Source organism: Drosophila innubila (assembly GCF_004354385.1).
Source record: "Drosophila innubila isolate TH190305 chromosome 3R unlocalized genomic scaffold, UK_Dinn_1.0 2_E_3R, whole genome shotgun sequence".
NCBI lineage: Eukaryota > Metazoa > Arthropoda > Insecta > Diptera > Drosophilidae > Drosophila > Drosophila innubila.
The window spans coordinates 17,219,101-17,236,706 of NW_022995380.1; the positions used below are offsets into that span (position 1 = coordinate 17,219,101).

Consider the following 17,606-nt stretch of genomic DNA (forward strand, 5'->3'; position numbering starts at 1 on the left):
GCAACGCTAAAGTTTCGCTTTCAATGCCGTCACTCGGCTCGTTTCGGCTCGTCTCAACTTCGGCTTCAGTTGGCCAAAAAACACAGCGCGTAAATCGCATAATAGTTAGTTAGTACGTAAGCGTCGCTGCTGTCAGTAGGACGTGTTGTCGGCCAGTGAATAAAGCAAAAAACACGTTAAATATTCGTCATCGTCTCCTACTCCAACGCGCGCGTAAAAAAGCAAAACAAACCAAAGTGAGTGCACTAACTGGTAGTAACAGTGTAGTTGTTGGTGTTGTAGTATTTTTATATAAGCAATGTTGTAGTGGTTGTTGTTGTTGTTTTTTTTGCTGTGTGGAGTGGGTAGTGTTGGTATTGCTGTTGTTGCCGCAACCACTCGCATTGGGCATAATAAACATAACAAATTAATTGCAACAAACATGTAATTGCAATTACCAAGATTGAACCACAAAATATACGATTATTGTACATGAAATGTTTGCGGCAATTGAACAGAAATGATGGGTATTGATTTTTGCCATTATATATTAATGCCAAAAATAAGAGAAAAAAACAACAACAAAAAAATACAAAAAGTAACTGAAATGTGTCCGCTACTCGCACATGTTCACACGCATACACAGACATTCGCACCAACACAGTCATGCTAACAAGCAGGCGCCAACACGCACACACACATAGACGACAGACGTCGTCCTCTTTGGCTGTAACTGACAGCTGCCAAGTGCCAGAGCTTGTCGTCAACAAGTCTATCAAAAGTACGTTTGTCATTTCTGTTGCAATCCACGCCCCCCAACTCCTACTCCTACCGCTTAGGCACTATAGTCAACTGACTACTACGTTGTCTGTGTGTGTGTGTCTCTTTGTGTCAGTCAATATTTAGTTTGATTCAAAAAGTAGCTAGTTTTTTTTTCAAAGTATATATTGTACATATATGTACATAGATGTGAATTTTGCATTGTGCCGTTATCCCCCGTCCCCTCGCGACTCTACCTACCCACGGGTCCGCTATTCACTGAGTGCTTTTCCTTTTCCTTTTCCATTTTCATTTGTGTGCTTTCCAAATACTCAAGTCATCACGAAAATCAATTTTGAAATTGAATAACATAAGCAAAAACAAACAAAAAATAAAATCTTTTTTCTGGCTATGGAAAATCTTATACAATACATTATCAGGGGTGCTGCATAAGACGAAACCAACCAAAAATCTCCCAAAAATGTAAGAAGTTTTGAGAGAATCCCTTACTTTCAACAAAAAATTATAATCAAAAACATCTTAAATATATGTAATTCTAATTTTTATTAATATTTTTATTTAATTCTTTTGAAATTTGGACTTGTTCAAAAGACTTAATTTTCTACACTTAACTCTGGATACCCAAGTGCCATTATGGTTCAGTTTTAAGTTAATTTTTATATTTATATACTCTACATTAGAGTATTTTCCAAATTTACATTGTACAATATCGTTTTAAATTTTGTGGATTTTATCATGACGATAAAAAAAAGGCGATGAAAACTTCGGTCGGTATTTTTAGCCCTCGAGATATTTAGGAAAACCGTCGAAACAAGCATTGAAAAAATTAGAATAAATTATTCCAGGGTATTTGAATTTGTATTTCGCTGTGGGTTCTTATTTAAAGTCTGCACAGACCAGTCAGCCATATTTTTATTTTGGTTGAAAGCTTTTCAAAATATAATTTTCATATTAAAGATATTTATATGGCACTGGAATTTAAAAAAAGAACTTATAAATCCAAGCGGTTCCTAATTTTAACAAATAAATACATTTTGTTGCTTACAATATTTAAATATAAAAAAGTTTTGTAATTCTATATATTGTATATTTTGTACAAAAAAAGATTAAAACAATAATAATACTCTGTATCTATAAAGTGAATATACAGAGTATAAGTTTTACAAAAATCATAATTCTTGGACATTACGTACCTATAAAAAGTAAACGTTATTTAAACATCACTCAATCATCAGTTTGAATAGAATAATTTTACTACTTAAATATCTAAAAGGGCTACTAATATTATCTATTGATTCCCTAGGAACAAATGCATAAGTATTGAATTTAGATATATAATGTAGAGTGGTTTGATTTACTTATAAGGTATTTACGAGTCGAGCTCTCTTTCAATCGAACAATGTGTTTTTGTTATTTATTCTTGCACTGCGGAAAAATGGATACAGAATGGTTTTGTTATGTTGAATCATTTGCTTCTGCTTGGAAAAACAGTCGAAACACTAACATATTCGCATATACGTAGATTTATAGTTATTTATGAATCAGTAAGAGAATTGCTGGGCTATATGTTGGTCTATGTTTTCCAAAGTTCCACAAATGCCTCATAAAATACCCGGCTGACTTCTGCAGGCGTCGCTGCTGTTGCTTTATTCAAATTGAGTTGTTGCTTATTCATGCATTTTGTTGCACTGCTGCTTGCGCCATTGTTAGACACAAAACACACACATACACACACACACACACATACACACCCAAACAAACACATAGACACATGCACGTATGTGTGCCGTTGTAGTTACAGTCATTCATTCATGAAGGTCTGGCAATGTTGTTGTTCCATGCAAAACACGAGGCTTGACTTGCCCCTACAGTCGGTCTGACATTTCCATGGTGTCTGTCAGAGCTCAAGTATCTGTTACGTTTAAATGCCGGTTCATACACACTCACACACTCACATACATTCATCCACAGGCGCAAACATATACAGTAACACACACGTCTGTTTTTGTGTGTTAGCCCCAAGTGTGCACTTTCACTTTTTATGCCGTTGCGAATAAACAAAAACTGGCAAAACGACAATAGTGATCAGGTTTAAGTTTTAAGTCTCAGCTTTAGTTAGAGATGGGCGAGTGTCCAGTATGCAAACAGTGTTTAGACTGTTTCTAATTCTTTGTTCTAATTGTTTAAATTATATATGTTGAATAGTATTAAGTTTTTGCTTGGATATTCTGGATTTTAAGCTAAATATTTATAATACTAAAAACTAGTTATAAAGGGTTCTCTTTCAGTGAGAGATGGACGTGAATTCGGTGGGCTTTAATTGTTAAATAACTTTAAAAAATTGATTACTATTATTTTGAAAGATAGTTAGAATACCAAAATATTTATGTATATTTTTAGTACTGAGCTAAAACAGTAACCGATATTTGTTTCGGTTTGATTCCCTGTTATTTGTTTATTTTTTTTATACTCGTTACCTAATTTACTTTATATTTTTTTTGTTTGTTTATTATACTTTTATCATCGAATTGCAAAACAAAACACGACATGGGACCAGCTCTAGTTGCATTTGCAGTTTTGGGTTTCATCTGCAGTATGTTTGCTGGGCTCTAAATCATGTATTCAATACCCATGATTGCCTTAGAAAGAGATGGAAAGAAAGCTAGAAAAATAGAGAGAGAGAGAGAGAGAGAGAGAGAAGGTCTGTAAACCAGTTGAGCCAATCATACGCTTTTTTTTGTAGCCTTTTGTTCAATCAGCAATGAACATTTTGACAAGTAGCATAATCATAGTGTAAACTACGGCATGTTGCATGTTCCATTATCAGGAAACGGGGGCAGGGGCAGATGGCGCAGTTGCTGTGGTGCTTGAATTATAATTGCAACGAGCAGGTGTATGAAAGGTTTTATCTATAGGGGTAGATGCAAATGAATTTCTGATTGCCCTTTTGCTGCTGGCCACAAAAAAATTTCGATCAATATTAATCATACGCCTAATTGTTCAGTCATATGACCAGCATGTTACGCATACGCCGCATGCCACAATTGTTGAAGTCCGTTTACAACAGCAATTCATACATGAATGCATATGGATGATTAGGTTAATATACAATAGAAGCTACAAATTTCCACAAAGCTTTAAATAGCTAAAACAACAGTCCAGTATGTACTGATAATGCATAAATAGGATAATAGTTTATCGATTTATTTATATATCATTTTTTTCTTCCTGAAAATGCTTAGCATGTAAATAAAGAGAGAATGTCATCAAGATTTACCACGAATTCATTTGATAACGCAATGAACGAACAAGAATTGAAAATCTCTCTTAAGCATTCCCAAGAAACTATCAAGCTAAATCAGTTTTAATTTCAAAGTTCTTACATTTCAATTTGCTGTAATTTTATTATTATTATTTTCTGGTCTTGCAACGTGCAGATAGTTTTCCCCTAATCGTTAGCATCAACATTGCATTCGCTTCCCTATTTTCCTTCAATTTCTCTTGAAATGTGTCAACTGCACAACATACGTACACCACATTCAACGTGTAAATGATATAAAAAATGGCACCAGCAAGAATATGTAGAGGGGCAACATGGGGACTGCCAACTTGATGGGGCTGCCACCTTGCCCTGACAGGCAGCTGCGGTGGCAGCAACAACAATAAAACGGGGCGACAAGTGCAAATGTCTAACCTGCAGCTTGCACTTGGTTGTATTTCCACAACACCTCAGCTGGCTGGGTGTGTATTAATACCCAGCACTTGAGCTGCTGAGAGGGGCATGATAACATGCCATGGGGTTGTCATATACAATGTAGTGGATGTAGGTAAGGGTTATAATTTGCGTGGAGACAGCAAACGTGGATACCCTGTGTTCGCTAAGGGGTGGATTGTTAACAAAATCAGATGGAATAAAAATTGCTTAAATTCGGTGCATATTTTTGGCTTAAACTTTAAATTTCAATATAATAGTGCAGTTATATTGGATTTCTTTAACTTTTAAAAATATTCAAATATCTATTTACAAGGTATTTAAACTGCAATCAGCGAACTTATAATTCACCTACTTTGTTTATTTGCATAGGCATGCGTCTATCCATGCGTGTAAATAGGGGTGTGTGTGTGCGTGTGTGTGTGTGTGTGTGTGTGTGTGTGTTTGTGTACTTGAAGTACACGCAAAGTTTTGTTGTGCATTTGCCACGCTTCTATTTTAAGGACCAACTCATGTGGTTTGTCCTCACCATGCGTATGTTTGGCCATGAATGAGGTAATGTCTATGTGTGTGCGTGTGTGTGTGCGCTTGTGTGTTGTAAGGTGTGTCACTTCCATACTCCAGGTGCACTCCACACACCTGCTGCTGCCATAGTAATTCTACTTGAACGTTACGTATACGTCATGTGAGCGGCGTTAGACAAACAAGCTTTGTTTTTTAAATACCCGTACGCTGTTGATTCTAGGCAGGCAGGCAGCTGCATCCTTCAGTCAATTATGTCTCTATCTATCTCGCCCTCTATCTCCATCTCCCTTTCTCTCTTCTTTTCTCTTGTCTGGTATTTGCATTGCGCTTTTTATCAGCATTTTCATTCTGTATGCACAACCAACAAACAAATCAACTTATTTGCCAGCATTTTTTGGTTGCAGCTCATTCTCAGCTTTCGCTCTATTTATAGGGAGAAACGCTGTTATAGTTGCTGTTGTTGTTGTAGCTTGTTTGCTTTGAGCTGAACTGATTGAGTGCAGTTTGCACACAACGTCGAGTGGTCAGCTCAAAAGTTGATTAGCCTCATAAAACGGTACAAGGGTTACGGTTAAAGCATTTTCGAAATGCAAAAGCCCATCAAGGAATTCACTTAGAGGAAAATTTAATTTCATAAATAACCAAAATAACTGTTATGTGGAATTTGATTCTGCATGTCTGCCTGGAATATTAAATTCCACCCAATCCACTGGTATGACGAGAATATAATTTTACAGAAAGGCAAATTGTGCTTAATTGATATTAAGGTTTGCCTACATTTTTATTTACTCTTTTTTTGGGTTACTTTTAGGCACTTGAAGTCAATTAAAAAAGTTTAATTAAAATTATCAGCAATGTGCCTTCATTTGCATCCTTTTTCTCATCCACATCTCCATCCGCCTGTCATAATCAAACTCTTGACGTGAGCATGAAATTGTTTTTATCTACAATATGGCAAAATTATTTGGGAGGCAAACATTTAAAATTTCAAAATTGCTGAATATTCAGATATTTATTTTGAGTTTTTAGATTACTTAAAATATTAAATTGGAAACTTACATAAATAATTTTTAGATTTATTTTAACAGTTTGTGCTAAGCATTAATTTAATTATTGGTGAAGTTGAAGTTTCTTACAACAATAAATTGAAACATCGTTCCATTATTCTCAATTGATCTTTGCTTAGTGGCTGCAGCCATTTCTACAGAGTGGAACAGAGGGAGATAAGTCGAGAGAGATCTATCAAGAGGAAAACAAACATTTCATTTCATCATCAACGCCATTGCTTCCATTCATCCAGTCATCCATTTGTTATTGAGCCGGACTCAAGTAGTAACTTTATCCATTCATGTCCGGCCACATAAAGATACATAGAGGATGAGAGCTTGGCAAATCAAATCTTTAAAGTTTGCCAAGCAGCGTGCTTATCGATGGTGCTGCAGGCATTGTGTCCCTCTCCTCTTTCCCATTCCTCTTGCTTCACACCATCTCATTCCACTCTCTTCCGTCAACCGTTCTAGTTACAAAGTTGTGCAATAAAGTTTAACGCATTTTTTGCTTCATGCACTTTGCTTCATCATCAATTTTTATTGAAATTGACACTATCTGGACAGCAAAGTGGGTGGGTGGGCGACAGAGAAAGCGAGCGAGAAAGAAATATAGGAAAGTATATAGATGTAGGGAAGGGTCGCGAAATGAATCACTGTTACATTTTGTCAGGGACACTTTTAATGAGCAGCAACTCGAGCAGACAGAAAATCCACTTTGCTCATTCCCTCAGGGCGAGGGCTTATAAACTTGCTAATTGGATTAGATTTTGCGATATGAACGAAATTCATTAAAAATCTTTTTACTTTTCATAAGCGTCGCATTTTCAACTGAACACAAATGATATTGAAAATTTATTGCCAACTTTTTGCCGCCTCTGCTTGTGTCCTGCTCTCTGCTTACCATCTGTTTCATTACAACACTGGCTACTAATAAGCAGCAAAAGTTCACACAGACATAAAACAAAAGCAACATGAACAGTTAATAAAACGACAAAAAATATATGTATGTATGGTATGTACACGCAATAGAAGCAACAGCAACAAATGGCAAACAGTAAACAGCTGCGACACAGTCTCTGGGTGTTAGAGCTTTTAGCCATTTGGAGTGTGAGAGCATTTCAGCATAGATACAAGGGTCGAACGATAAGTTATTGAACTAAATGGCACTACCAAATTTTTTTTATATGGAATTAAATGTACTTTTCAACACAATCTTCATTTTAATAAATGTATTTTTTCTGAAAGTCTTACAATTTTTTTTTTAATTTTCAGATTATAAGATTCTGCAAGGTCCTCACTTTATTTAATTTATTTGAATACAGTTTCTTTCCGCTAAGCTACTTTAGTTTTTCCAAATTTGGAAATTGATAATAGTCCCTTTTTTACAATTTTTCATTTGTGTCTCCTGATGAAAACTTTTGTCTAAGTTTGTCACTTAAAGATTTTCCAACAATTATACAGTGAAACCAAAGTATATGAAACTTAACGAGCAATCAGATGATATATTTAAACAGGGTTGGGCACCAAAATTTTACAAACATAAAAACATCTACAACAAAATACGCAATTTTCCGTTTTTTTGTAATTTCATATTTTAATTGTGTTCAGCGCCTCGACTAGAAGCATCGCATTTGCTGTGTGTTTTTCTTGTTTAATTTTTCTATGGTCAATAATTAATTGTCCCAAGTGCTCAGACCAATGACTTATTAGACAGCCCTCGTACATACTACATATGTATGTAAGTACGAAAAGATGACTGAAAAGATGTTCAACTGGTTTGTGTGATGCAATAAAAATCAGCAACAACAGCGACGGCAACGACGACAGACGACAGACGAAACGAGCCGAGGCGAAACGACAGCAAAAGTAAACGGCGCGCAACAAAAGCGCTAAAAGAGCGAGACAGCAGCAACAACAACAACAGCTATTTTGAAAGCATTAACTGTAAATAGTAAAACAACACAATCAAAAAGTATATAAATTGAGCCAGTTAGCCAACTTAAAATGAGTCAATACAAGTTGATTGGGTTTGTCGGAGAGAGAGAGAGTGAGAGAGAGAGAGAGACTGATTAACAGCGTGACAGAGAGGCAACTAGGTAGAGTGTTAATGAAATCGAAAGTGGATGCATTTATTACTTATTGGCTTGCTGTAAATATTGCACAACTGAATCTGTGTTAATGTGACGAATGAATTCTTACACTCGAAAAAAATGTGTATTTATGGACAAATACCAAACAAAGATTTAAGTTAAGTTCAAATGGATTAATTACTAGAAATATTGGATTACCATTAAAATTATCTGGAAATTTTCCCTTATATTTATAACTATGGTTCTTAAAACAACTTATAAAGAAGTAATAAAATCCATTCGGTATAACTACTTTTAGAGTAAACAAACATAATGTTTTCTTTAGTAATAACCATTACTTGACTGACTGTAAGACCAACTGCATCTGTAAAAAAATCATACTTGTTATGTCAATACTTATTACATGTTAAATACGTCTTTAACATGTAGATTTGTAGTATTTAAGTAAAAGTATCTCTTTGGCAGAACTCTTTATTTATGCAGCATCAGTAAACTCTGAAATCGTCCGAAGGAACTCAATTTCTGTTAGGCATTTTATGATTTAGCCTTCAGAATTAACAGCGCATCTCATCTTATCCGTTTTACGACTGATTTTTAGTACCGGTCGTAATGTCTGTCATTATTGTGGCCCTGTTTAATGACTGTCCCATGGCTCTTTCATTTCGCAAAACAAATCCCGAGCCAAGTATAAGAAAAGCAACAACAGTGAATTATGCTCTTTTATAATTCGCCTTTTGGTCTCTTAATGGATGAGCCCTAAGGCATTACAATGAGCAAGCAGTAGGGACCAATTAGTAGGTTAAGGCACAGAAAGTAATTGAAAGCTCAAATGGATAATAAAAGTTAAAGCTAATAAATGAACTAATGACTTAGTGCAGCAATTTAATGCATTGTTTTTATAGACTTTTGTTAAGCTATTGATTTAAGATTTAAACAGTGATCACAAATAAGAAATATGTTTAAAAAGAAATCAAATTTGAATAAAATTAATTATAAATCAAAGGGTTATCATAATTATTTAATAAAAATGTAGATTAAATAAATTTATCATTATATTTTTATTAGATAAAGATTTATTTTTTAGTGTCGATCAAAAATGGTCAAATGTTTTTTTTTTTAAACATTATTTGAATTAATCGATAAAATGAAATTGAGCTCTATTCAATATTTGTAAATTCTTAATCTTATATTGGCATAAAATAAACTGTATTCCTTAAATTCTACTAAACTGAGCATATTAACTTTACTCTCGTCCTTAGTGCACTTGCTGGAATGTACAATGAAAACGTGTGTAACAATCATGTAAGAACGCGTTAAAAGCAAATGAAAGGAAATGGAGCATGCGGCAGGGAAGAGAGCATCAAATTGGTATTAGAGGTTAACAAGAAATTGCAGGCGGAGGAAACAGTTTGTAACAACTGAACTCTGTGGGCGTATGGGCGTGTCAAAGTTGAAGGAAGCAATAAGCACGGTTAGCAGCGTTGACTGCATCGTTGAAATACACACACACACACACACGCAGGCACAGACACATAAAAGTCAATTAATGTGCAATTACAAGAACTGCAACTAGAATCGCTTGTGAATCAGCGTGAACGTGCCGACAGGACGAGAGGAGCAGCACGGGATAATCGGAGCGGAAACAGCAGGCAACAGAAATTTCATCAAATTACACGCAAGAAGAACGAGGAGGCTGCATACCAGGTGGCAAGGCTGAGGATTGGCGGAGTACGGAGTACGGAGTGCGGACCAATATAAAATCCAATGCTTGCTGCCGGCCACAAAATGACTTTCGTTAACAAGCTGAGCAAAAGCTTCCGCTGGTTGCGCTGCTCAACACTGTGCGCCATTTTGTTTTATATGTTTTTCATTGGCCTCATATTGCACAGCACCAGCCACAAGCTGCAGCAACAGCAGCAACAGCAACAACAGCAACAACAAGAGCAACAAGAGCAGCGGGAGCAGCGGGAGCACAGCACAGTTGACCATGCCCCAGCTATGGCCAAGTCTACGCCCAATAGTCGCGACCAGGAACTGGAGCAACCACAGCAAAAGCAACAACAGCAAAAGCTAAAGCAGAACAATTTGGATTTGGGCAATGTTCAAACGATGAAGGAGGAGCGGCAAAAAGTGCAACCGATGTCTGCTAATGAGATAGGAGGAGGAAGACGAGATGTGGCAGCAGGAGAAGAAGGAGCAAAAGGAGGAGGCGACAGAAAGTCCAAGTCCAAGCCACAGCCCGAAACAGTTATAATAACGACCAGCAATGTGAACGAGAAGCAAATACTTGCTAAAGCTTTCAAACGGTAAGTTGCGGCTGAGTTATGGCCTGCTCTATGGTAGGTCTGGTCACCCTAGCTTCCGTTGGGTGTACGGTTGATAATTTGGCGCTAGTTTGGCGCCAGCTTCATTCTTGTTGCCTGTGGCCATTGTTCACGCTCTGTGGGTGGGCTGACAAAGGCAGAAAAAGAAAGAGCGAATGCGAGTGCGAGTGCGAGAGAGATAGTTAAGCCATAGAAGCTAACACAGTGCGTACCATAATTGTGTGTACGACAAATTGTGAAATTTATGAGAACCATTGAGTTGTTGTTGGCAGCAGCATTGATCGATGTTCCTAAAGGTGCTTTTGGGACCTCACGAATCCAATTTGTTATTTCGAATGATTTTGATTCGCTTCTATTGGCCGGCAGCTAATCGGATTACCAGGGCCAGGACCAAAGCCAGGCATTGCCAATAATAATTATTATTGATTAAAACGACTTCGTGATGACAGTATCAAATATCTTTTAGTTATCAATTTGAAATGCCAGCTTAATATATCTTTTAAGTTTGCTTTGCTTGACATAAATCTTGTATTTTATATTGTACTATGCAGCATCCACTTTATTTTGTTACTGATTTATGGAGGTTATTGATAGTATGACATTTAAGTAATGGAATCTGGTCTTTGCTTTTATGTCTGTGCAGTATGTAACTATGGGTAAGTTACTGATGTTACTACTTTAAAGAAACTACTATAAATATTAGGATTCTCAATTTGTTGTAATATTTATTTTGATATGAAAGACTGCATATTTTTAAATATAACTCTTATTAAGGAGACTAAGAGTCACACATACACTAAACAAAGAAAAAGAATTTTGTCTGTCAGAAACTGTCGTATCAATTTCTGCATATGACCTTTTGTCAATTTTTTATTAAGCTTCTCTAAAAATAACTTGGACATCTCATGCAAGCAGCCTTGGCTGATATTAAAGTCAAAACGATAGCATCAAATTGCAATTTTGTACAAATTGAGCAACATGCAAACGTATGAGAATAAGCTTAAAGTTGAAATCTTGTATTTGTTATGCTGTTTTGCTCTTTTATTGTTGCATAACAATATTGTATTTCTAAAAATTATGTCCGATTATTCAAGAGCCGCCTGTATCAATTAAAATTTTAATTGATTTCCTGGATATCAATTAAATTAAATTGCCTGATAGGTAAATGCTAAAAATGCTTTTATTATTAATTCTAGAAACGCATATTCGAAATAACAACACAAACAAATTCCCTCCACAGCTGTCAGGCGTTCTGAGCTAGCCAAAGGCCTCTCCCGAATGTGCAATATGTATTTTATATTTAATCCCCAATCAAATATTAACACAACCAAACTCACACACATTCTACATACGAACTGCAGTTGTGCCACTCCTCTTAACTCATTTAATTTTCATGTTTATATTTTGATTTAAATCGTATTGAACTATCATTAATTCTGATTAGGTAACTCCATGTAAATAACGATATTTACTTATGCATATCCTGTGTTGAGTGCCATCAAGGACATTTCTACTTGAATCAGTTTCATAACTGCAATATTCTATTTTAATATTTATTGAATAGAAATAAGCTATCATAAAAATATATGTATGTAACATCCCTATTCATGTTCGGTAAATGTAAATGTATAAACGAAGTATAATTCATTTTGCAGGCATTATTATTGTGAAGTCTGAATGCACTTATATAAAATATTGTTAAAGTTTACATACCCTTTAAATGTAATTGTTTATTTGATTTGTAAGCGAGGATGAGGAAAGCTTAAAGATAAAATGAATTCTTAAACTGTAGGGTATCTCATTCAGATGCTCATTCTTACATTTTGTCATGATTTCCCTTGCCATTCATGAGTATAAAAAGCAAAAGTTTTTGGAGAAAACGAAAAAAAACATGTGAAATTGCATTGAGTTAAGATTCCTCAGCAACTGGACGAACTTTATTTTGGATTCTGATTTTGATTTTGATTGCTGTCTCCGACGAAGTTATCCGTAAATTCGCAAATCACTTGGTAGAATTAAAGTTGTTCCTGTGCCATGGAATTTCAAGCTTTTATTTGGTCGATTTCACAGCTGAAACTGCAATTGATGTAGCATAATGTGCACTCTATGGATTTTACCTATTGACCAGCACTCGACATGACGACCAACACTTGGCTGCTAATTACCTAATTGGAGAGGCAACAAACCATATAACATAGTAAAGTAATTGCAATGTACTCCAAGTGCTTTCGTTAGCGATTACAGCTGAACACTTGTGGCAATTAAATGTGTATTCAGGCAAATAAACACAAAAAGGCATCACCCTAAGTAATTTTTAATATGTACAATAAAGAATTACTAAGAAATTTATTAATGATTATGTCTTTAGGTTTCTTTCTATGAATAAGGGAAATTATTTGAAAAGTGTTCAATGTTTTTATTAGTAATAGTTCCGTCTTGCTTTATAAAAATTTTTAAGGTCCTTAAATGATTATTTTTATTATAAATATTTAAATTTAATATTCAAATATTCTTGCCTTCAATTTCTATACGAGATTCTAGACTTGAAGAACACTTGGCCTTCATCTTAAAGATTTTTTCCTTAACAACTCTTATCAACTTACGAACTTAATGTTGAAGTAAGTGCTAAACTGTTAGTTGCCCTCGAGGACCTTTAAGTTACTAAAGGTATTCCCAGAATAATAAGACTTTCTGTGTAGAAAGTGTCGAGGAGCTGCTGAGGAAAGTTGAATTATATGAGACAGTGATTCTCAGTATGTGGGCGGGGCCTTAAGATGATAGCTTTAAGATTGCCACACACAGGTGTTAACTATTAAAGCTGTCAAAATCTTAAGAGGTGGAGCAGAAGGTAAAGGAACAAACGAACGAAATTATCAACAAATGAATGTTCGGGGAATATGTGTGACTGGACGATAAACTCTTCTATGTGTATGTGTGTGCACAGTGGTTTCATTAGCATCAGAACTTAAATAAATAAACCGGCAACTAAACCGATTTCAAGTTAGTTTCCTTCCGCAAATTGTTGTTTGCGTATTTTTTATTTTAGCAAACAAACTTTTTTTTTTCCTCTTTGCGTTTTCTCTGTCGCATTTGGTGCTGACCCCAAGAGCGCAAAAATAAAGAATATAACAACAAATAAACCAAAAACGAGAGAAAAAAATGGAAAACTTTTTTGTGCACTTTCTACGCACAGTTTGGCTGAAAAGTTCTTCATTTATCGTCTGTGTTTTGCGCATTTTCCCATTTTTCCTCTATTTGTTTGTAAAAGAAAAAGAATTAGAAGAATAGGATCTTCTGTCAAGGGTTTGGTTAGTAGATAAAAAAGTGCATTTTGCATAAGCCTTGTGGTTTTTCCTTTGCCAATTGCTAGTTGCGGATATTTTTTTTATTTGACAGCAAAGAAGATTTTGTGAAATGGAATCCTGGCTGGGGTTTGTCTAAGACAACTGGCTTCCATTTGTGTCAAAGTTGTGTATGCAAATAGTCCTTGATATCCTATTAGCTATGCAATAAAATCAAATGCAAGCATAGTTTTCTACAAGACCCTCAAACTTAACTCCCTAGATATAGTAAAGTCAAAGTGTACCACAACGATTTTATGATTGTAATGAAAATTAAATAGAATCGAATAAGTGACTTAAGCACTTTTCTTATTCTAAATAATTCAGAAAATTAATTCTTAAAGTTAAAGAATGTAAAATAGATGAACAAAATCATGTAAAGATTTGTTTGAGTCTTATTTTATTAAGTGGTTTATAACATCTTAGAATTTCAAAATTCGAGTTGATTGACTTCAGAATTTATTTTATTTTTTCTTAAATCTAGAGAGAACTTGTTAAGTTTTTTTAATAGAAAAATAATATATGCCTTAGCAAAACAGTTAATGTTTAGTAGCATGAAATGCCACAAATTTTATAGAGTTACATTATAGGCTTACGAAATAAATTGTTTAGTTTAATGAGTAGTAAAGCAGCGAACATACTTTAATTTATCCTATTGTACTTTAGTATCTGATACTAAAAATAAAAGAGACATAGAAAAGGCAGCATATTGTTTTCTTTCCTATTTCCCTAAACTTTTTCTACGATATCGGCTAAAGAGAATGGAAAATAAACTTTTGAATAAGAGCTTTTTGGTTGTTGTACCTTACACTTATTTTGGCTCATGAACTCCGCGAGCTATTGTCCTCTCTGTGATATTAATTAATCAGGATCTTGGTCCAACTTTGCACACGTATCAAAAGTCATTTCTCAACTAATGATATAGTTTCCGCTTGTATAGTAGTTTCCATAGTGTCTAGTTGCGAAGTTGTTTAGACTTATTCGCAACTTTTCCATTCTAGTAGTATAAAACTTGCGAGGGGGTTTGAAGTTTTGCGCTGCGTGTTGCGTGGAAGTTTCGCGTTAGTTTGTGGCATGCAACTGGGTGAGTCAGAGGAAGCAGAAGTGTGGCATTTTTACGCAGTGCTAAATCAATGTAGAAACCAAAACGATGGCAGTAGTGTAAGGGTTATAATAGCACCCCGACCAACCAGCAGGAGTGGCCTAATTGGAATGCCCCCGACAGGACATTAATGTGCCGCGTGTGATGATAACAGTGCTTCGTCGTTCTGCTGAATTGTCAGCGCCAGAGAAACACACAATTAAAATTTATAACAATAGCTACAGTCCGCGCTGTTGCGTTGTTGCCATGCCAATTCCAGATACAATTTAATTGCCCCCAAATGGGCAGTCCCACCACCGCCAGGACAATCCAAAAAGTGGGGACTTTCCCACATTATTAAAATTACATTTAAATGCAGAAGCCACAAATGATGGCTATTTATTTCATCACACGCAATTATCACAACATTTTTCGGTCAGTTTAATTGCCGTTTAATGCGTAGATGACAACTTGACTCGTAAATCAGTTCGTTTTCATAATATACCAGTAATCATAACTTAAAATCTAGTGAAAAATATCTGCCAGCTCTGTAAGTCACTTTGCGTGCTTCTCATTTAATTTAAAACATAATTTCAATCAAATTAAAATCACAATTAAAGCATGAAAGAATATGCGACTGATATAGATTCAAATTTAAGGCCAAGAGTATTGATAAAAGTAACGTTCCGCAAGGAAAACAGTGAAGTTTTGACAAAGTATGGGAGACTAAAGTTTTTGAAACAGTGTCAAGGGGAAAGTATAAAAATATTGGACAGTGAATGAAAAAATTGGTTTTCTCAATATTGATAAAGTTGAAATACTTTCCTCTTCTTCCCTAACTTTTAAAGAAATACTGCCATTAGACTAGTATTTTTTTTGTTTAAATAATACTCATTTTAAAGATCACACATTGCCAACTCGTCAATTATATTTTACACTTTGCAGAGCGGATCGCAATCATGATGGTCAGCTGACTATAAAGGAGCTGGGTCAGTATATAAATCGACGGATTGTCGATCATATAGACATTGCGATCATGAACAATGCAAGGGAGTTTCGTCGCGTCGATATTGCACCTGCCGATGGTCTGATCACTTGGGATGAATATCACCGTTTCTTTTTGCGTGAGCATGGTATGACAGAGGCCGATATCGATGAGCACGATGAGATCAGACACACCTCACTGAATCGCAAGGCACGTGAGGATATGATGCGGGATAAGGCCCGTTGGTCGGAGGCGGCGAGAACGGATCTTTTCACATTGACTATAGACGAGTACTTGAGCTTTAGGCATCCCGAATCAAGTGTATCAAATTTGTTGGAGCTGGTGGATGATCTGTTGCGTCAGTTTGATCAGGATGGTGACGATCAGTTGACGCTGGAAGAGTTCTCCGATCTCAATGTGGATGATGATGAGGATCTGCTGCGCAAGTCATTAATCTCCAAAACACTCGTTGAGCGTCGCGAAGAGTTCAAGCGCATCATTGATAAGAATCATGATGGTAAAGCTGATCGTGGCGAACTTTTGGACTACGTGAATCCGAAAACACCACGCTATGCTCTTCAAGAAGCAGCCACATTGTTCAGTTTGTGCGATGAGAACAAGGATGAAATGCTCACCCTCAAGGAGGTAAGTTTTTATAAAAGTTTTCAAAGGGCTTTCTTTAATAGCATCCTTGCTTACAGATGACTGACAATGCGGAAATATTTTTGCAGTCAAAGATGATCGATACGGCGAACAGTTTTCACACCGAGTTCTAAATAAGTTTCCCTTTTTTTTACACTTTACTTCACCTGCAACCGTCCCCCCAGTTCAATCCAACACGATCCCAGCTCACGTCAGTCTATAAACGGTATAAACTATATAATCTTTGTGCATTTATAGTGATATTAATTTGTAAGTTGTTGCACATAATGTTTAATAATAGCATACAATACACATATTACTATTAGAACTCAAATAATAATAATAATATAATAGCTATAATTTTGTTAGAACTTTGTACTACGATACGTAACCATTAAGAGCAAGAGGCAATTAATTTCATGTGTGATCTTAATTAACAATTTTACTCAAAAATGCTAAGCAATTTGACACCGAATACTCCAAATTATACAAAATAATATACGTAATTTAATGAATTTACCTAAATATATGCCACAAATGTTGTTTTCTTTAGCAGAAGCAGAAACTGGAAAGAGAATCTAAAATCTAAAAGTCAAATTCCTAAGATCTGATTAAAATACAAAGTTTTTAATTTTGCAGATCAGAGTCACAAGTCATTAAAACATTATTTTTAGCCTGAGTGCAAAAGTACGAAGAACTGAAAATTAATGGGTGTTTTTTTTTAGCTTTTCGGCATTTGCTATAATTCGATTGACTTATTTATATTATACGTAGGTCGTCTTAAAAACAATAATGCTCTTTTATGAAAATTACCTCTAATTTGGCCATGTCCTTGAAGATGTATCGACTGACATTTAAGGATAATTGGCTCTAATTTCATGAGTTCTATGACTCTCTTGGGTATTTATTAGTCGAGCACCCTCGATTGAAGCATTCTTAAGTACTTGTTTTTCTTATATGACATCCATTAGATGCCAAGCTATTCATGTTAAGAAATTAATTTGGCAACGTCTTTAAGCCTCTTATTCCGTCCTGTTTTTCCGCTCAGCAGACAAATCGAGGTCATTAAACATAATCCCCTGTTCAATTTCTGGTTGT

At 35.4% G+C, this 17,606-nt stretch overlaps 1 protein-coding gene across 1 annotated transcript; it reads left to right on the forward strand.

Annotated features, from left to right (window-relative positions):
- Positions 1–117: 117 nt before the first annotated feature.
- LOC117790528 (45 kDa calcium-binding protein) lies at positions 118–17,046 on the forward strand. The gene is made up of 5 exons (XM_034630004.1): positions 118–236; positions 9,395–9,606; positions 9,709–10,441; positions 15,827–16,511; positions 16,568–17,046. The coding sequence occupies exons 3-5, from the start codon at positions 9,900–9,902 to the stop codon at positions 16,640–16,642; spliced, it is 1,302 nt and encodes a 433-aa protein (XP_034485895.1). The 5' UTR covers positions 118–236; positions 9,395–9,606; positions 9,709–9,899; the 3' UTR covers positions 16,643–17,046.
- Positions 17,047–17,606: the final 560 nt, after the last annotated feature.

Coding starts and splice junctions, on each gene's coding strand:
- LOC117790528 (XM_034630004.1), top strand. CDS start 9,900: ATGCTTGCTGCCGGCCACAAAATGACTTTCGTTAACAAGCTGAGCAAA. Junction 10,442..15,826: donor CTTGCTAAAGCTTTCAAACG/GTAAGTTGCGGC, acceptor TACACTTTGCAG/AGCGGATCGCAATCATGATG. Junction 16,512..16,567: donor AAATGCTCACCCTCAAGGAG/GTAAGTTTTTAT, acceptor CCTTGCTTACAG/ATGACTGACAATGCGGAAAT.